Source organism: Hippichthys cyanospilos, chromosome 4, assembly GCF_059441005.1.
Source record: "Hippichthys cyanospilos isolate Australia breed blue-spotted pipefish chromosome 4, RoL_Hcya_1.0, whole genome shotgun sequence".
In the NCBI taxonomy this organism is placed as follows: domain Eukaryota; kingdom Metazoa; phylum Chordata; class Actinopteri; order Syngnathiformes; family Syngnathidae; genus Hippichthys; species Hippichthys cyanospilos.
The window spans coordinates 22,080,126-22,094,947 of NC_142372.1; the positions used below are offsets into that span (position 1 = coordinate 22,080,126).

At 40.5% G+C, this 14,822-nt stretch overlaps 1 protein-coding gene across 1 annotated transcript in view; it reads right to left on the minus strand.

Annotated features, from left to right (window-relative positions):
• Positions 1–14,822, minus strand: part of igdcc3 (immunoglobulin superfamily, DCC subclass, member 3) — a 68,250-nt gene that overhangs the window by 22,475 nt on the left and 30,953 nt on the right. The window contains exons 3-5 of the mRNA XM_088413525.1: positions 2,414–2,558; positions 1,326–1,456; positions 913–1,050 (exon numbers count right to left, since the gene is read on the minus strand). Coding sequence (XP_088269651.1) covers positions 913–1,050; positions 1,326–1,456; positions 2,414–2,558 — 414 coding nt within the window. The remainder of the gene's footprint in view (positions 1–912; positions 1,051–1,325; positions 1,457–2,413; positions 2,559–14,822) is intronic.

A 14,822-nucleotide genomic window follows, 5' to 3' on the forward strand; every position in this document is an offset into this window, starting at 1 on the left:
TCATTTGTATGTATCCATCATAATTAACTGCACACAACTACCCTCTGGACTGAGAAGTACCAGTCCAGCGTTGTCAAAACAACAGCTCTTTGGTTCTTTTTGCCCCTTTTACTGTGAAATTTCTGGCGCCTCTCAGCCAGGAACTAATTAACTTAGTGGCAGAAAAGAAAGAGCTGGAGCTCACAGGGTGTTGTGAAGCTCAATGAATACTGGCAAACAAACTCCAGCATTCAGTCATGAGTGATGAGAAACTATTAGCTTCATTATGCATCTTATTCTAGCCCCTTCGATGTAATCTAATATGTACAAATCCCGTCGCGTTAGCATTTTCATTCTAGAGGCATTGTGTAAGATTGAAATGTCAATGCAATTACGCTGCAACATTTGAGGGGTGGGGCACAGGTTTATATTTAGAGCAACGGATCGGTTTTGATAATAGGTACGGGAAACAGATGGCACATTGAAAAATTGATCAAGACAGATATGAGTTATAGTCAAGAATTACAATGTGCACCGAGGGAGGGGGGAAGCTAATTGCATGTGTCTCTGCCATACAAAGCAATTATTTTCCAGGATCTCCTCCATTTCCTCCAAGCTTCATGACGAGATGAGGCCGGCAGTTAACAACGTCACGTTCATCCTACAAGGCCTACAAGGTGTCGGCCCGTTGCATCTCATTTTCCCATTTTACACTCAAACAGTCCCGAATGTATGAAAATACATCAGGCCACTCAAGGATGGGTGATCGTGAAAATACCACTGCGGAACACACTTGAGACTCACACGCTAGCATGCATGACTGGACAACGTGATAGTGCGCGCTTGTGTGACATGCAGCGTAACAACAACCGACAAATGAAAAACATAGACGATAGACAGCTTTGTTTCAATCTCAGCAAGGTTTTTCATTACCTAGCCTGCTCCAAGACACAATAGGTCGAGGGTACCCTGTAGCGACACACTCCAAAATGGCGGTTTGGTGAACAGTGAGGGTGAGATTTTCTGGACCAACTAGTATCATCGGTTCTTTGTAAACAGATGACTGGGAGCCTGGAAAAACAAAAGGGCGGTTATTTAAGACAGAAATAGGATTGATGGATGGCATCCTTTAATTGGATTTCCCTCGAGTGCCTCAGACCAATATTCTCCATCTCAAGATCCGACAGATAAACAATAGGTTTGGAAAGTCTTGGGACAGTATTCAAGTGGTGACAAGTACAGCAAACGATCAGGACCCAGAAGGTATAATATGTAAGAAAGCTAGTCAAGTGTTTGTTCCACAGAGCGAGATCTGTAAGACTGCTCAAGTTGTGTGCTGTAACAACCTGAAACAGAAAGGAGGGCCTCAGCACTGTGTTTCACTCCTGCACTGTTATGAGCCACACAGCAGAACTTTCCATTGTCCGTCTCACGCACGCCTGTAATCTGCAGAACACCTGTAGGCAGAAGAGTGTACCTAAAAGAGAAAAGATGGTGCCGATTATAACTCACAAAAGATTTAGTCGCCAAAGTGCCCAATTGTAGGGACCTTTGTGCATACAGTATGTGTCAAATTCCAGTTTTCAAAGGCCAGTACACTGCGTGTTCTCAATGTTTCTCTCTCAAGCACACCAAATCCAAATGATAGGGATCACGTTTAAGCTCCTGCAGAGCCTGCTGATGAGCTCATCGTTTGAATCGGCTGTGTTGGAGAGAAAACGCAAAAGCATGCAGGATACCAGCCCTCGAGGACTGGAGTTGGACACCAGTGGACTCGGGTCTCATTTCTGCTGTTTGTAGAGTGCATGATTTGGAATGTTTACGTTTGGTTCGTCGTTATGTCGAAGGCTGAGGTATCTTAGGGTCTTTTTCACACAGGCCATAAGATGGGGATTGACAGGAGGACTAGTGTAGCACTGTGGCCGTACTGGACAGTGGTGGTGAGGAGAGTTCAGGCAAGTAGCCAAGCTCTCAATTTATCGAGCACACTTACTTTCCCATTCTCACCGAGGAGCACATATGAGAAGCGAGCTCCGGGTGGTGACGTCGAGAATGCAATACGAGCAGTAGACATCACCCCCAGAGATACTGTACTATAAGGTGAGGCTCGAAACCATCCAGGTGGGACCGGGAGTCAAGCCACTTATTCCTCCACATTAGGAAGAGCCGTTTGAGATGGCTTCGGTATTGGTTACAAAGGACACCTGGACATCTTCATGCTGAGCTTTACCAGGCATGTCCAGTCCAGAGGGAGCCTCAGGGCAGACCTTATACAAATCGTGGGGACTACAACTATGATTCGCAGCAGTGTCTCGTGGAAGCCTGACTGACTGATCATCACACAGTATGCGATTCCGTAACGGTCTATTACCTTGGTTTATTTGAAAGTAATATGACAACGACATTATAACCAACTTGTCATTGAAATTCAGACCTCTTGTCCGTTGTGTCCACAGGATGGCCGTCTTTTTCCCAGCTGATAGCGGGCTCTGGCAGGCCATGGATTTGGCATTGGAATCTGGCCACACCGGACTCCTCAGCATGAACTGGCTCTGGTTGGACATGAAAGTCAGCCATGGCTATGGGAAGGGAAGAAGTACGGGGTATTAGTCGCACATTTACTGGGAAGAAGGATAAGGTAAGATCAATAAAAGTTTGCAATTAAGAGCTATACAAATATCAAGACAAATGCAAATAAATATTATTAGTCATTTATTTCTTTACTCTCGCTTTTGACAAAATTCAATGCTCAAACTCTAGAGTTAACGTCATACATACTGCTGTTGAAATTGGTTCCTTATAAGGTAAAACAAATCCAGTGGATGAATTTGAAAAGCAACAAGTACTGGACTATAAGATGCCTATAAAATCTCTACATTTTCTCAACACCAATTATGATGAACAAAGTTTGACGTTGCGCTGTGTTTGTTTCCCTTGTGTAGTAATATGCCTTTTGTCCTGGCGCGCCTAAAATTGAGTGCTGTAATTCGAAGTACAGCACATTTGCAGATGTTTACAAAAACGAACCTGATCATTTACACTTCTTATTCCAGTGCACCTAATAGTCTTGACATTTCCGGTATCTGTTGTGTGAAAGGTCTATTTTCGTTAAAGCATAACATTAAATGTAACTTCTGCGCCGTGTGTCATTCACGTGCAAAAATATAACATGCAGATTTTAATCTGGTACCGTCGTGATGTAAATTTAAGTTAAGGAAAAAAATGTGCTGGTGCATATGGAAGAGAACAGGAGGTTGAGCATTCAGCTCGGTATAATGTTATTTTGGCAATATTTGATATATCCTATATGCCATGAAGAGATTCTTAATAAACCATCTTGCTATATCCTTCCCAGAGCCGCTCTGTGATGAGTAAAAATGCATACATGTACAGTAGCTGATAAACTGAAGCAAATTCCACTGGTTGTTTATTAATGTTTTGTAAAAGCATGGTTCATTAAGTATAAATATTCCACTAATGCGATTGTATTGATTTGCATTATACCACATGGGGGCAACACGACCCTATTATTCATATCATTTGTGATATGACTTTACTGGTCCGCCCCACTAGACAACAAATTAGGCTGTACAGTATATGGCCATTGAACTACAACGGTACCCCGGGATATACTCAGCAGGGTCTTTTGAAGACAAATAACAACAAAGACTTTGATAAGGGATCTATCAACCCTGGGAAGCATGAGATCTTTTTTTTTTGGCTTGTTGGGGGGCAAGTGCAACAGAATAAACAAAAATGTGCCACGTGAGAGTAAAACACTCTGCTAAAAATGGCGAGACGGCCAGCCAACACTTCAAAATAAACATCTTGCCAGATAATGAGTGGCCACAAACTCATTTGAATGCTCCCTCTTGAAAGCATGTCGCAATGACGGTGACAATTCTTTCTACAGCAGAAACTGTTCCTCTCGACCAGAGTGAGTGGAACTATGGCACCAGCGTTCAGCCTCTAGCATAAATTAGCCAGCCGCTAGCTAGTAGCGCTCAAGCGCACGAGAGCCGTCTTTAAAACCGTATTACTCAATAGAAGCAGCTTATAGGAGAGATATGGGATTAATATCACAATCACGAGTGTGGCGATATTTTTAGTTTTTCTGTTGAAAAAATGAACGTTAAAATTTTGGCGTAGAAGAAAAAAAGCGTGTTTATAATCACTGAATAAAAATACGCCAGCCGCCACAGCTCACACAAACTGGGTAGTTGAACTAGTTCAGTTCCGGCTGAAAAACGAGCCTGTAACAAAACTGACTCTTGTGCTTACGTTTGCATGTGCCTGCAAAAATGTGCATTTTGTCGAGGTCTGCTCAATAAAAAGAAAATTGAAACCCATTTATACCCAACATTTATATTGGGAATTATTTTATATTACACATTTTTCCAAACTCTGGTCTCATTCTCGTGGACTCGTTCACGTGAGATACCTCATCTTGTGAGGTTATTATCTCATTCCTGAAGAACATTCCTGAACATTACCATGTGATTGGTGTTCCTTACAGGAAACACAAATGTTTTCAACGCATTTCCAATAAAATCGGTGTTATATGCACAGTTCTTTGGTTTCTTGTTTGTTTGTTTTTTTTTCCAGTTAGAAGTCTGTTAGATGTTTAATAATTGAACAGAGATTTGCTTCTCAAGGAATTGTTAATGATCAAGAAACTCATATTTAACATAAATGTGTACTTTGTGCAGAGTGTCTGTGTGCATAACAATCAGCGCAACGACATCTTTTTCCAGGGACCTTCAGAAGCATAAGAGTGTATTATGTATTGCAAGATGTGCTGTATTTTTACAACAAGGGCTGGAAACATATTACAAATAACACTTCCAGGGTGAGTCCGAGAGCCAAACAAAAGGCCAAAGGCCAGTATGACCTTTATGAAGTGAAAACATGACACGTGACTGACTACTGTGTGCAGCCCCAAAACTAGATCTGAAGGCATGACGCAAGAGGCTGCAATTGAAAAGCATCACTGGGATGTGCACAGGCATCACAATACTTACACATTGACTCTAATTGTTGAGGAGACACACATAACAGTTGCTAACAGTAATCTCTGCTTACATTTGTGAAAGACATATGGTTTCCTGAGGTGTTACCATTTCGTATGTTGGTCAGGCAGATTAAAAAAATAAATAAATCATGCTAACACTGACTATGACAACACGCATGCGTCGATATCCACGTACACAGAGTTCACTTCAGCTGCGTGTTACATTTTTTTTCTCAACCGAACAAAGGCACTGTCAATGGCAGATTCAAAGGCAAGCTCAATTAGAGAAGTCCACATTATCCACAATGTTCTCTCCTTCTCCAACACACGTGCATTCATTTAATGTCAACCTAATTAACGTGGGCTATGGACTCAGCTGAATACAGTTAGCATTAAAGGCAGAACCCTATTATTCGTAGACCAGGGCTCAGGAACGTGGTGCCCGTGGGCACACCTGTTCTGAAAATAGCTTACATGAGATAGAACATTGGTGATTTTCTATGAATTTTACAAACAAGTATGCATGTATTACATTTACATTACATATTACACTTTACAAATGTACCATAGCTATTCCTTAATTATTGTGACTTTCAATAAGGTTAGTGACCCCTGTTCTTGACCCACTCGTCTCCCAACCTTACCTTCATTCTTCATTACTTAAGGCAGAGACAATTGGAAAGCAGTGGCAAAAAGCTTCCTTTATAACGGCTACGTGCTTCGATGTATGTCCTTGCACTCGTGATTGTTGCCATTGTTTGTTTTGAGAGAGTTTTATATTTCGCAGAGGAGGGCATCTTACAATTTTTTGCTGGTTTATCAGTCGTCAGTCTTCCCCTGTCATCTTCAGTCCACCTTTTTTTAGAGCCGAAAATCATAATTGTCGGTCCATCAGCCTACCGTTGATCCGTTGCTCACTTTCGTCAGTCATCATCATCCCCCCAATTCAATTTCAATCATCCAACTGAAATTAAAATGAATTAAGCCTCAGAAAAATCACTTTAAAACAGTATGAACTTGAACTTCAGGGTTACCCCCTGAAGTTCAAGTTAATACTGTTTAAAAGTGATTTTAATAAAACAAACAAACATGCAAAAATCCTTTAAAAATAAATATTGAATTAATCAATTGTTTCAGGAAAATATAACACATTTTATGTTCAGTAGGTTATTCAATTTAATTACAGTATTGTAAAAACTCCCCCCCATACGAGAATGGTTCCACCCAACATGCCCTGTGCCACCTCTTGTTACCTGTCAGGTTAATGATTTTTGAACACATCTCTATTATTACACAAAAAGAGGACACTTTGAATTGAATATTTTTCTGTGGACAAATATTTATATTTATTTCTTATATATATATATATTCATTATTTATTTATTTTTTGATAACAGGTCTGACATTTTATATTGATTATTATTTTGCGGAAAAATATGTATTAAAAATGAGGGTATTTCTTTTTGAGAACAGATTTCTTGGTGGATTTATTTTTGTGGGCCAATATAAATGAAATTTGAAAGTATATAAAGTTTAATAAATCAGATACTGACGGTACAAGTTTTTTTTTTGTTTGTTCTGTTTTTTTTAAACCCTAAAACACTTTGCACTAGTAGTGGGGTAGGCTACACCACTGAAAAAAGCTTTCAGAACCACTGCTCTACTGCTAATATACTGTTTTGTTAAAATGTTTTCTTATTTGTCAGTTCGTCAGCAAAATTTTTATTTGTCAGTCCGTCAGCAAAATGTTGGTTCGACAGTCCATCAGTACTGGACAACTGCTCACCTCTGTCGATTCTGTGTGTTCCTATTGTTGCACCCGGCCGAAGACTTACAGGCACACTGTGTAAGATTCATAAAATACATGATTAAAAAGTTTAAAAACTTGCAAATAGATGCATGTTTTAAATATAATCATAGGTCTAGTTATTTTATTATATTACAGGGGGGTGGCACTTCTCCGGAGGCGGTCATGGTTGAAATAGGCTACATATAAACACCTCCGTAATGGAAAAAAAAAAAAGACAAGCAGGTTCTTTTATTTGAATTTTAATCGTATTTAATGTTGTCAGTATCTTTCATTAAGTGTAATTTTTCCGTTTCAGTAAGAAACGGCACATCACATCACACACACACATCACATCACACATCACATAGCACATCACACCAGGATGAAGTCTTGGATTTTTTTTTTTTTTTTTATCAGAACTGGTTTTATTAAGTTCTATTTTTAAGTGTTTTATTAAGCGTGTAAAAAATAATATCATTGAAAAAATCCACGCAGCCTTGTTCCACTGTCTGTGAAAATAGTGCTCCTTTGCTATCCCCTGGCTTAATAATTTCTTGAAGTCAGAGTTGTAGTGAAGGTAACTCTAAGACAGTGGTTCTTAACCTGGGTTCGATCAAACTCTAGGGGTTCGGTGAGTCGGTCTCAGGGGTTCGGTGGAGCCTCCGCCGCAGAGGTCCACCCCTCATTCTAGTCTGTGGTTAGTAGGCACAGTCATTGAAAGCGTCCTGCTCTGAGATTTCCTACCATGCACTGTGTTGGTTTTGTTATTTGAACAAGGTGATATTAATGCACAATTCATTTTGTGCATCAGTAAAAAAAAATCATATTTTATTTTTTACCAAAGAAGGGTTCGGTGAATGAGCATATGAAACTGGTGGGGTTCGGTGCCTCCAACAAGATTAAGAACCACTGCTCTAAGAAGTCTTTTCCACTTGGGTTGCACACGTGATGGAAAAAAAAAAAGCTGAATGGATTTATAATTTGGCTCTTCAGCTAATTGGTTACTTTTTAATCATTTTGGCCATTTTCCCACCTCGGATATAAATTAAACCAGAAGACTGCACTAACAGTTTTGCTAATAGCCAAAAGATAAGTGTACCAGAGAATGAGATACTTAACATAAAGTGGCAATAAGTGCAGCTCCATTATTAGGTTGGCGCTATGAAAATTCCATATCATAGCATAATGCATTTCACATACAGTGCTCATGCCTGGGTACTGATTCATTTCAAGGTTTATCAGTTTTGACATCATTTTCTGAAATAGCAAATTTGCTCAAAATAATTTTGAACCACAAACTGCCAAAGTAACAAAATTGCACCAAGCAACACAAACTGTATGTCTTTGTTTCTCACCATTTTCGAGGTACTGCGGCAAGACGAAGAAACCGCGTTGCTGTGCTAGTGCACGTACTCTTCGCATGCCATCACAAAACTGTACAACATTGTCTAAATCATTGAAACCAAAGCCACAAGGTTCAAAGCATCAAAGGTTCATTCCACCATGCCTCCTGGGTGAGAGACATGGTCCTAGTGCTGGCCGCAGTAAAACCTTTAAAATGTTGATATCTAGATTGAGGGCGGCCCGGTGAAGCAGTGAATAGCACGACCGCCTCACAGCTCAAAGGTCCCAGTTCAAATCCACCTGGCTCCGGCCTTCCTGTGTGGAGTTTGCATGCTCTCCCCGAGCTCTGCGGTTTACTCCCACACTCCAAAAACATGCATGGCAGGTGAATTGGACATACTAAATTGTCCATAGGAGTGATTGGTGCGTGAACGGTTGTTCGTCTCTGTGTTCCCTTCGATTGGCTGGCAACCAGTTCAGGGTGTCCCCCGCCTTCTGCCCGAAGCCTGCCGAGATAGGCGCCAGATAGCCTGCGACCCCCGTGGGCATAAGCGGCTCTGGAAAATGGATGGATATCTAGACTGAATATTTTATTGGAAAAAAAATCTTCTTTCGTTAATAATAATAATAATAATAATAGTACTACTAATAATAATTTAATCATTACTGTTCATTCATGGAAGACACTGATCGCGTTAAATATTTCTCTTCAATCATTTGGATAAATATCAATTGGCAACACGTACATCTCTTTCAAGTGTCCACAAATTCAAATGATCGCTTATACAACTTTCCTAGAAAATCACTGATGAGCTATTTTTAGAACAGGCCGAGGGCTGCTCATGGTAATTCTTGGGGGGGGGACCCGTTGGCGACTAGCCTGACTTTTTCCATCAATGAAGAGGAAACAAAAAGTAAAAACGCAAAAAATATGTAGCCTTTATCAAACAACCTTGAAACAGCTATACATGCTTTGTTGTTCAACTGGAGATCCTATTTTCTGTGTGCATCTCTCACATTCAGCCACCTGGAATTGAAACACTCCTGATCAAAGACGATGAAAAATCACATATCATCAGCAGAATTTTATAAACGAATACAGCATCTTGATAACGCTTTCTGAACAGAAACCACTCTCCTCCTCCCGTTATTTTTTTCCACTCATTAAATATTATTAAGAACCGTCCTTCCTGCAATTTCACTTTATTAACGTTGTGAAATCAATGCAAACCTTTGATCCATAAGAATATGTTAATATTTACCTTTTCTAATGTGTGATTGTGAGCAAAAGCCAATACATTGTGTAACGTACTGTACGGTTGTAGAGTGCAAGTGCACCGCAGCATTGAATTAAAGCCCCAAAGGCATTATAGCCGCTGATGATGTTGCAGAGGTTAGGTGAAGGCTTAAAGAAAATCATTTTGAACCAAATTTACACAAATGAGAAGCTCAGGGTGACAAATGTCTCCTCAGTTTGAAAACACTGAAAAACATGCACTTGTGCGGTATTTCATCACGCAAAACTAAAGACTAAAAAAATATGAGGACAAATGCTTGCGCTAACTGTTTTTGTGTGATCTTGCTGACATTACTGGACGTCAGCCTGTCATGTATAAAACATGAGCCCCGCCCGCGCCACTATAGACACACAAGTCCCAACATTACCAATAAGGATAAATGTAGCGTCTATGGAGCCTGAGTGAAGCATCTGCAAGTGCGGTGGTTTTGGTAAAGCCCATGTTTGACTTGTATTTTTCATAGTGAGTATTGTATAAACATATTCTTAACACGTCTCATAATAAATGCAGTGTTGCTCTACACTGCTGCTCACCTCTACTGGATTTATGTTCGTGCAAAAACCAATCTCCCTGAGCAAATTCATTCAAATTAATTGTTCCATGTATATCACAAGGAAAAATCAGAACAAGGGTGAGCAAAGTTAGAGCAAAGCATGTGATAATATAGTTGATCATGACGAGTTTCAAAACGATAGTATCGAATCAGTAAGGAAAATAAGCAAATATACAGTCAAATTAAAGAGAGAATATATGATTGTGATTGTAAGTTATAACTGGATTTGAGAGCCAAGGTCAGGGTACTTATGATTTTTTTCTCTCCATCAACTTCACACGACTGCTTCATAAACAACGCAAATTGGAATAATGGACTGAATATTTTTATGAAAGTATCCAATCTACAGAGCAATCAAATGACAATCACAAGACTGCAAATTATTGTTTTATCTTAACCCAAATATAATGTGCCGAGACCACATTAGACAATCTTAAATAGTGGAAAAATCAAATTCCCCAGAATTTTAAGCAATAACTTGAATGGTTGCCACGCGAGATGTCAGCAAACTACATTAGATGGCGGTGAATCGGAGCATCAAGTTTTGTCGCACGTGTGCGTGTGTGTGTGTGTGTGTGTTTGTGACTGAGCATACAGCACCTTATGAGTATTCAGTTCAAAAAGTGGCAACATGTGTTATGGTCTCTAGGAGGATTTTAGTCCTATTCCAGATCAGTTCCCTCCACCAGAAGAAATAAATGCGTTTAAGAGAAGAAAAATGTGAGAGGAAATAAAGAAAACTGACCTTCATCATACATCTTCAAATGTAATATTGTTGAAATATGTAACTGTTTTCATGCATTGTGTTGCAAGTGAGATTGTCGCATCGTAGCGGTATCCGTGAGACGAGCACTTGTGGAATTGTTCTTGTTAAATTCTTGGAAATGCTCTGAGCAGCCGTCGATGCGGCAGACTTGATGTTGACGTCTGATACAATGCAGCACTAATCCCAAGGTGAAGCTCCGGCATAAATCCCCAAGCAATTATCGAATGTTATAATGTCCTCACCCTACCTAACGTCACCATTCATCGTCCCACGCCAAGCCCATCACCATCGTTTCAAGCCTTTGCATAGCCCAGCCCCCACGAGTCCGCTCAAGCATGTGATATCATTAAGTGCATGTTGTTTCAGTAGGGAGAAATGACTGCTCCGCCTCCCCTGCCCCCCTACCTTGGGAAGACACTAAAATGGAGATGAAGTCAATAAATAATAGAGATGTTTTATTGTTTTTCTGGTGAAGGAAACCCCTCACTTCAACTGCGTTTAAATAGGTGTGTGCCCCTGAAATAGTGAGATCTGTGGTAGGGATAGCATTTTTATGCAAATGTGATATTTTATAGTTTCTGGGCCCCACGAGCCCCTCTGCCCCCGAGCCTGTCCTCATGCGGCATCTGAGCCTGACTGATCAATCTGCTGCTTCCTGGTGCATGCTGCTCATCCTGTGACTGAAAGAACTGCACGTGTGGGCTGTCTTTGTGTGATACGCGCTCATTCCTACGTTTATGTAGTGTATCGATATCCTCCGGAGGCGTCGCCTGCATTGCATCAAGAATATCAGCTACCGCTTTAACTCTGATGACCGATTGCTAGATGTACATGTGAACAACGCCATAGCTAAACATCTGTTTAAAATTACATGATCGCTGTCCAAATGGTTCAAAATGTCCAAAGTGTGATATCAATCTTAACAGTCTGCCACCACTCCGTAGAAGCTCAGTCGTGTTTGCGTCATCGCTTTATGTACCATATATGTCAAATGTCACGGCAATGCACCGAAAAGCCGCAACATGAATATATCACGTCCACGATTCATCTTTGGGTCATGAGCCCGCAGGCAATCTTGAGAACAGCCTTGTGACTCCAGCGAGAATGTGTCAGTACAATCGCGCAAACCGGCTTTGCCACAGTAAAACGCATGAATGATTGGGGGCTAAAACAGTCATTTAAGTTGGAACAACTTTAAAAGATAAATTACTGACATTTAAGGCACCGATGTGAGTTAGCAGTTTTGCAGTTACTTGTTTTTTAAGTTGGGTAACAAATGGTGGGACAATTTCTGCAAACCACAGCTGCGCGATACCTAAGATTAGGGTAATGATGGACACCCGGTAAAAAGTGGTGCCAGGATCATCGATGCCAAGTAATTTTATGTTGAGAAAATATCATGTTATTTAAACTCATTTGCGCTCGTAAATGACAAACAAATCGTACTTTCCTATTGGGCACTCCAAGAAATGCTAGTATCGAAAGTAGCTCTACTCTAGACACTTTCCCCTAACTTTGATTGGATTCATTGTGCTTGCACTGATGACCTTACTTTCCATTGTTTTGATTTTTGCCTGCCTGTGCTGCCATTCAGAGCAAGCAGAATGAAACACTCTGCTAGCAGGCAATGTGCTTTTGTTATTTGCTTTAACTTCAATTATTTTGTGATAAGTGGACTTATGAAGCGCTTTCTAGACCACATTGTGCTCACTTTCCTCGATCCACACACACAGTCATACACTTGCGGTGGCATTCATCTATTTAACTTCAAGCTATGTTTAAACATTATATATTGGTAATTAAATGATGGTGTGCTACATCGTGCTACAATGCCCAGCTGGTAATTAGAAAAGCTAAAAAAAAAAAAAGAAGAAAAATCAATCAATCAATTTTATATAAATAAAATTTGATTGATTGATTGATTGAAGAAAAAAAAGCATTTGACCCTGAACGTGATCTATCTTCCACTGTAATATTGAGCAATGTTCCCTCTAATTTTCAATGCGTCTCAGCATTCACACAAAGTCCCTGAGCGGGCTTTGGACCCGAGGTGAGTAAGTTCAGGCATGCACGCAGTGCCTCGCCGTACGACTGATGTCGCTCCCAAAGTCAGCTGAATCACATAACTCACATTTTGTCATGATCAAGGAAGGAGGGGGCCTCTGAGTATGTCCAGCGGCCCTGGACTGAGCCACAGGAAAAGTGGGATCATTCGTGGCGAGTGCTTTCGAAACCTATGTGTGGACCGGTAATGTGCTTCCGGATACTTATCCCATCATTTATGAGGGGCTAGTTGAGGTGACAAGCGTCGTCCAGCACCAATACGGGAGAACGATGCATCTATCATTGACATATTGCCATCACAATATTTTTCTTCATTTTCAACAAGTTTGTTCCGATTATTTTTTTATTATATCACAGCAAATCAAATCACAGCTATTTGTGTTAGTTTTCCACAAGGTTGTTAGTATCATTTTTTTATACCTTGAGCAATAAGTGTTTTAAACATGACAGTGTAACGTATATTGCACGTCACCATGGTAATAAACGAGCCACAAGTTGCGAAAAGGAAAAAAGAATCTCACCGACTTTGACTCAGCGCTTGTTCTTCTATTTGCATACAGCCATTCCATCCTAAGAGAAGCGCATTTCTTTTTCACTTTGGCTTGGTGAGTGGATGAGTCGCTGCTCGTTCGTTTCACAAAGAAAAGAGGTTAGCGTTTTCGTCTCTTAACCCCGCACTTCCGTCAATGCGTTTGATTGGATGAATAGTGTACATGAAATCTATCGTATGATTAGCTGGACACTTGTCACTCGATGTCGCAATGCAAAATGGGACAGAAAACAATATTATTGGTCTACCGGTAATTAATCAGATAAGATGAGTTCTAATATTGGATATTATATGTTACGTTTCTATTGCATTTTGTTTTATGTCCAGCATGGGTTTTCTTGTGTGCTGATCACGTGCGAGCGGTGCGCAATTGCGCATGTGCGGAGCTTGGAGGGAACACTGACATTGAGTAGGTTATACCTGCATTGTTAAAACTATGTAGGCCTGTGTATAAGAACGAACGATATCCTTTTCAACAAATATATCTTTTACTCAGTTATTTAGAATATAATCTTATCTCATATTATTATGTTATTCATTCAAAAAGAGTGCAACGGACAGTAAAAAAAAAAAAAGTGTACGAGGAACCCAAGGGAAGTTGGAAGAAATAAATGCAAAAGACCAAGACTAGCTTTACTCGCTTTAGCATCGCATTTGTCGATCCTTGAATTTTTTTTTTTTAATTGACTTCCTTTTTTGGGAGGTCAGGAGGGGTCATGGCTTTGTGGTGAAGTGGTCATCTTGCAATTCAGTGGCCGTGGGTTTGAACCCCCGCCATCATGATCATGTCGAAGTATCCTTGAGCGAGATAACGAACTCCCAGGTGCCGCCGGTGCTGCGTCACCATTAGGTCATTGATTGGCGGATGTAAAGTGCTTTGGGAGCCTTGTAGGTGGAAAAGCGCTATATTTGTGAATTACCCTTTAAACAGGTGAACGTCACACACGCACGTTTTGACATCTTAAATTAGCAGTGTGACTTCACAGCTTCCCTACTTTTGCTTGACTTTTTTCAGGCTGACTCTGTATTTCGACATTCCACTTGCTGGAGGAAGATGGATGATCTTACCTGGAGGAATTTCCTTTTCAGTGGAAAAAATAGGCTTGCAATCTAACTGGCTTTTGGACATGCCGCTGGCTTATTTGCATTTAGCTTCGCAGTGGTGCGCCTATCCTTATTCTGATGTGTCGATCAATAAGGAGGAGCTTTCGCACAAAGTTAAATATAGTAAGATGGATGGATGCTATTAAGGCTCTCTGTAGAAGGTGAAAGGGGTGGGAGCAGAGTTATCAGTCAAAAAAGGCTTAACTATTTTTTTATCCTTTCTTTTGCTAAACAAGTCAATGAAAGGCAAAGACCACGAGGCATGCAATGCAGTTTTGTGCTAATTGAATTGCATCCCTGCTCAGGCTTCCGGTGTGAAATTTGCATTCTTTACCTATGCTTGCTGGGGTTTTCGCTGGGCTTC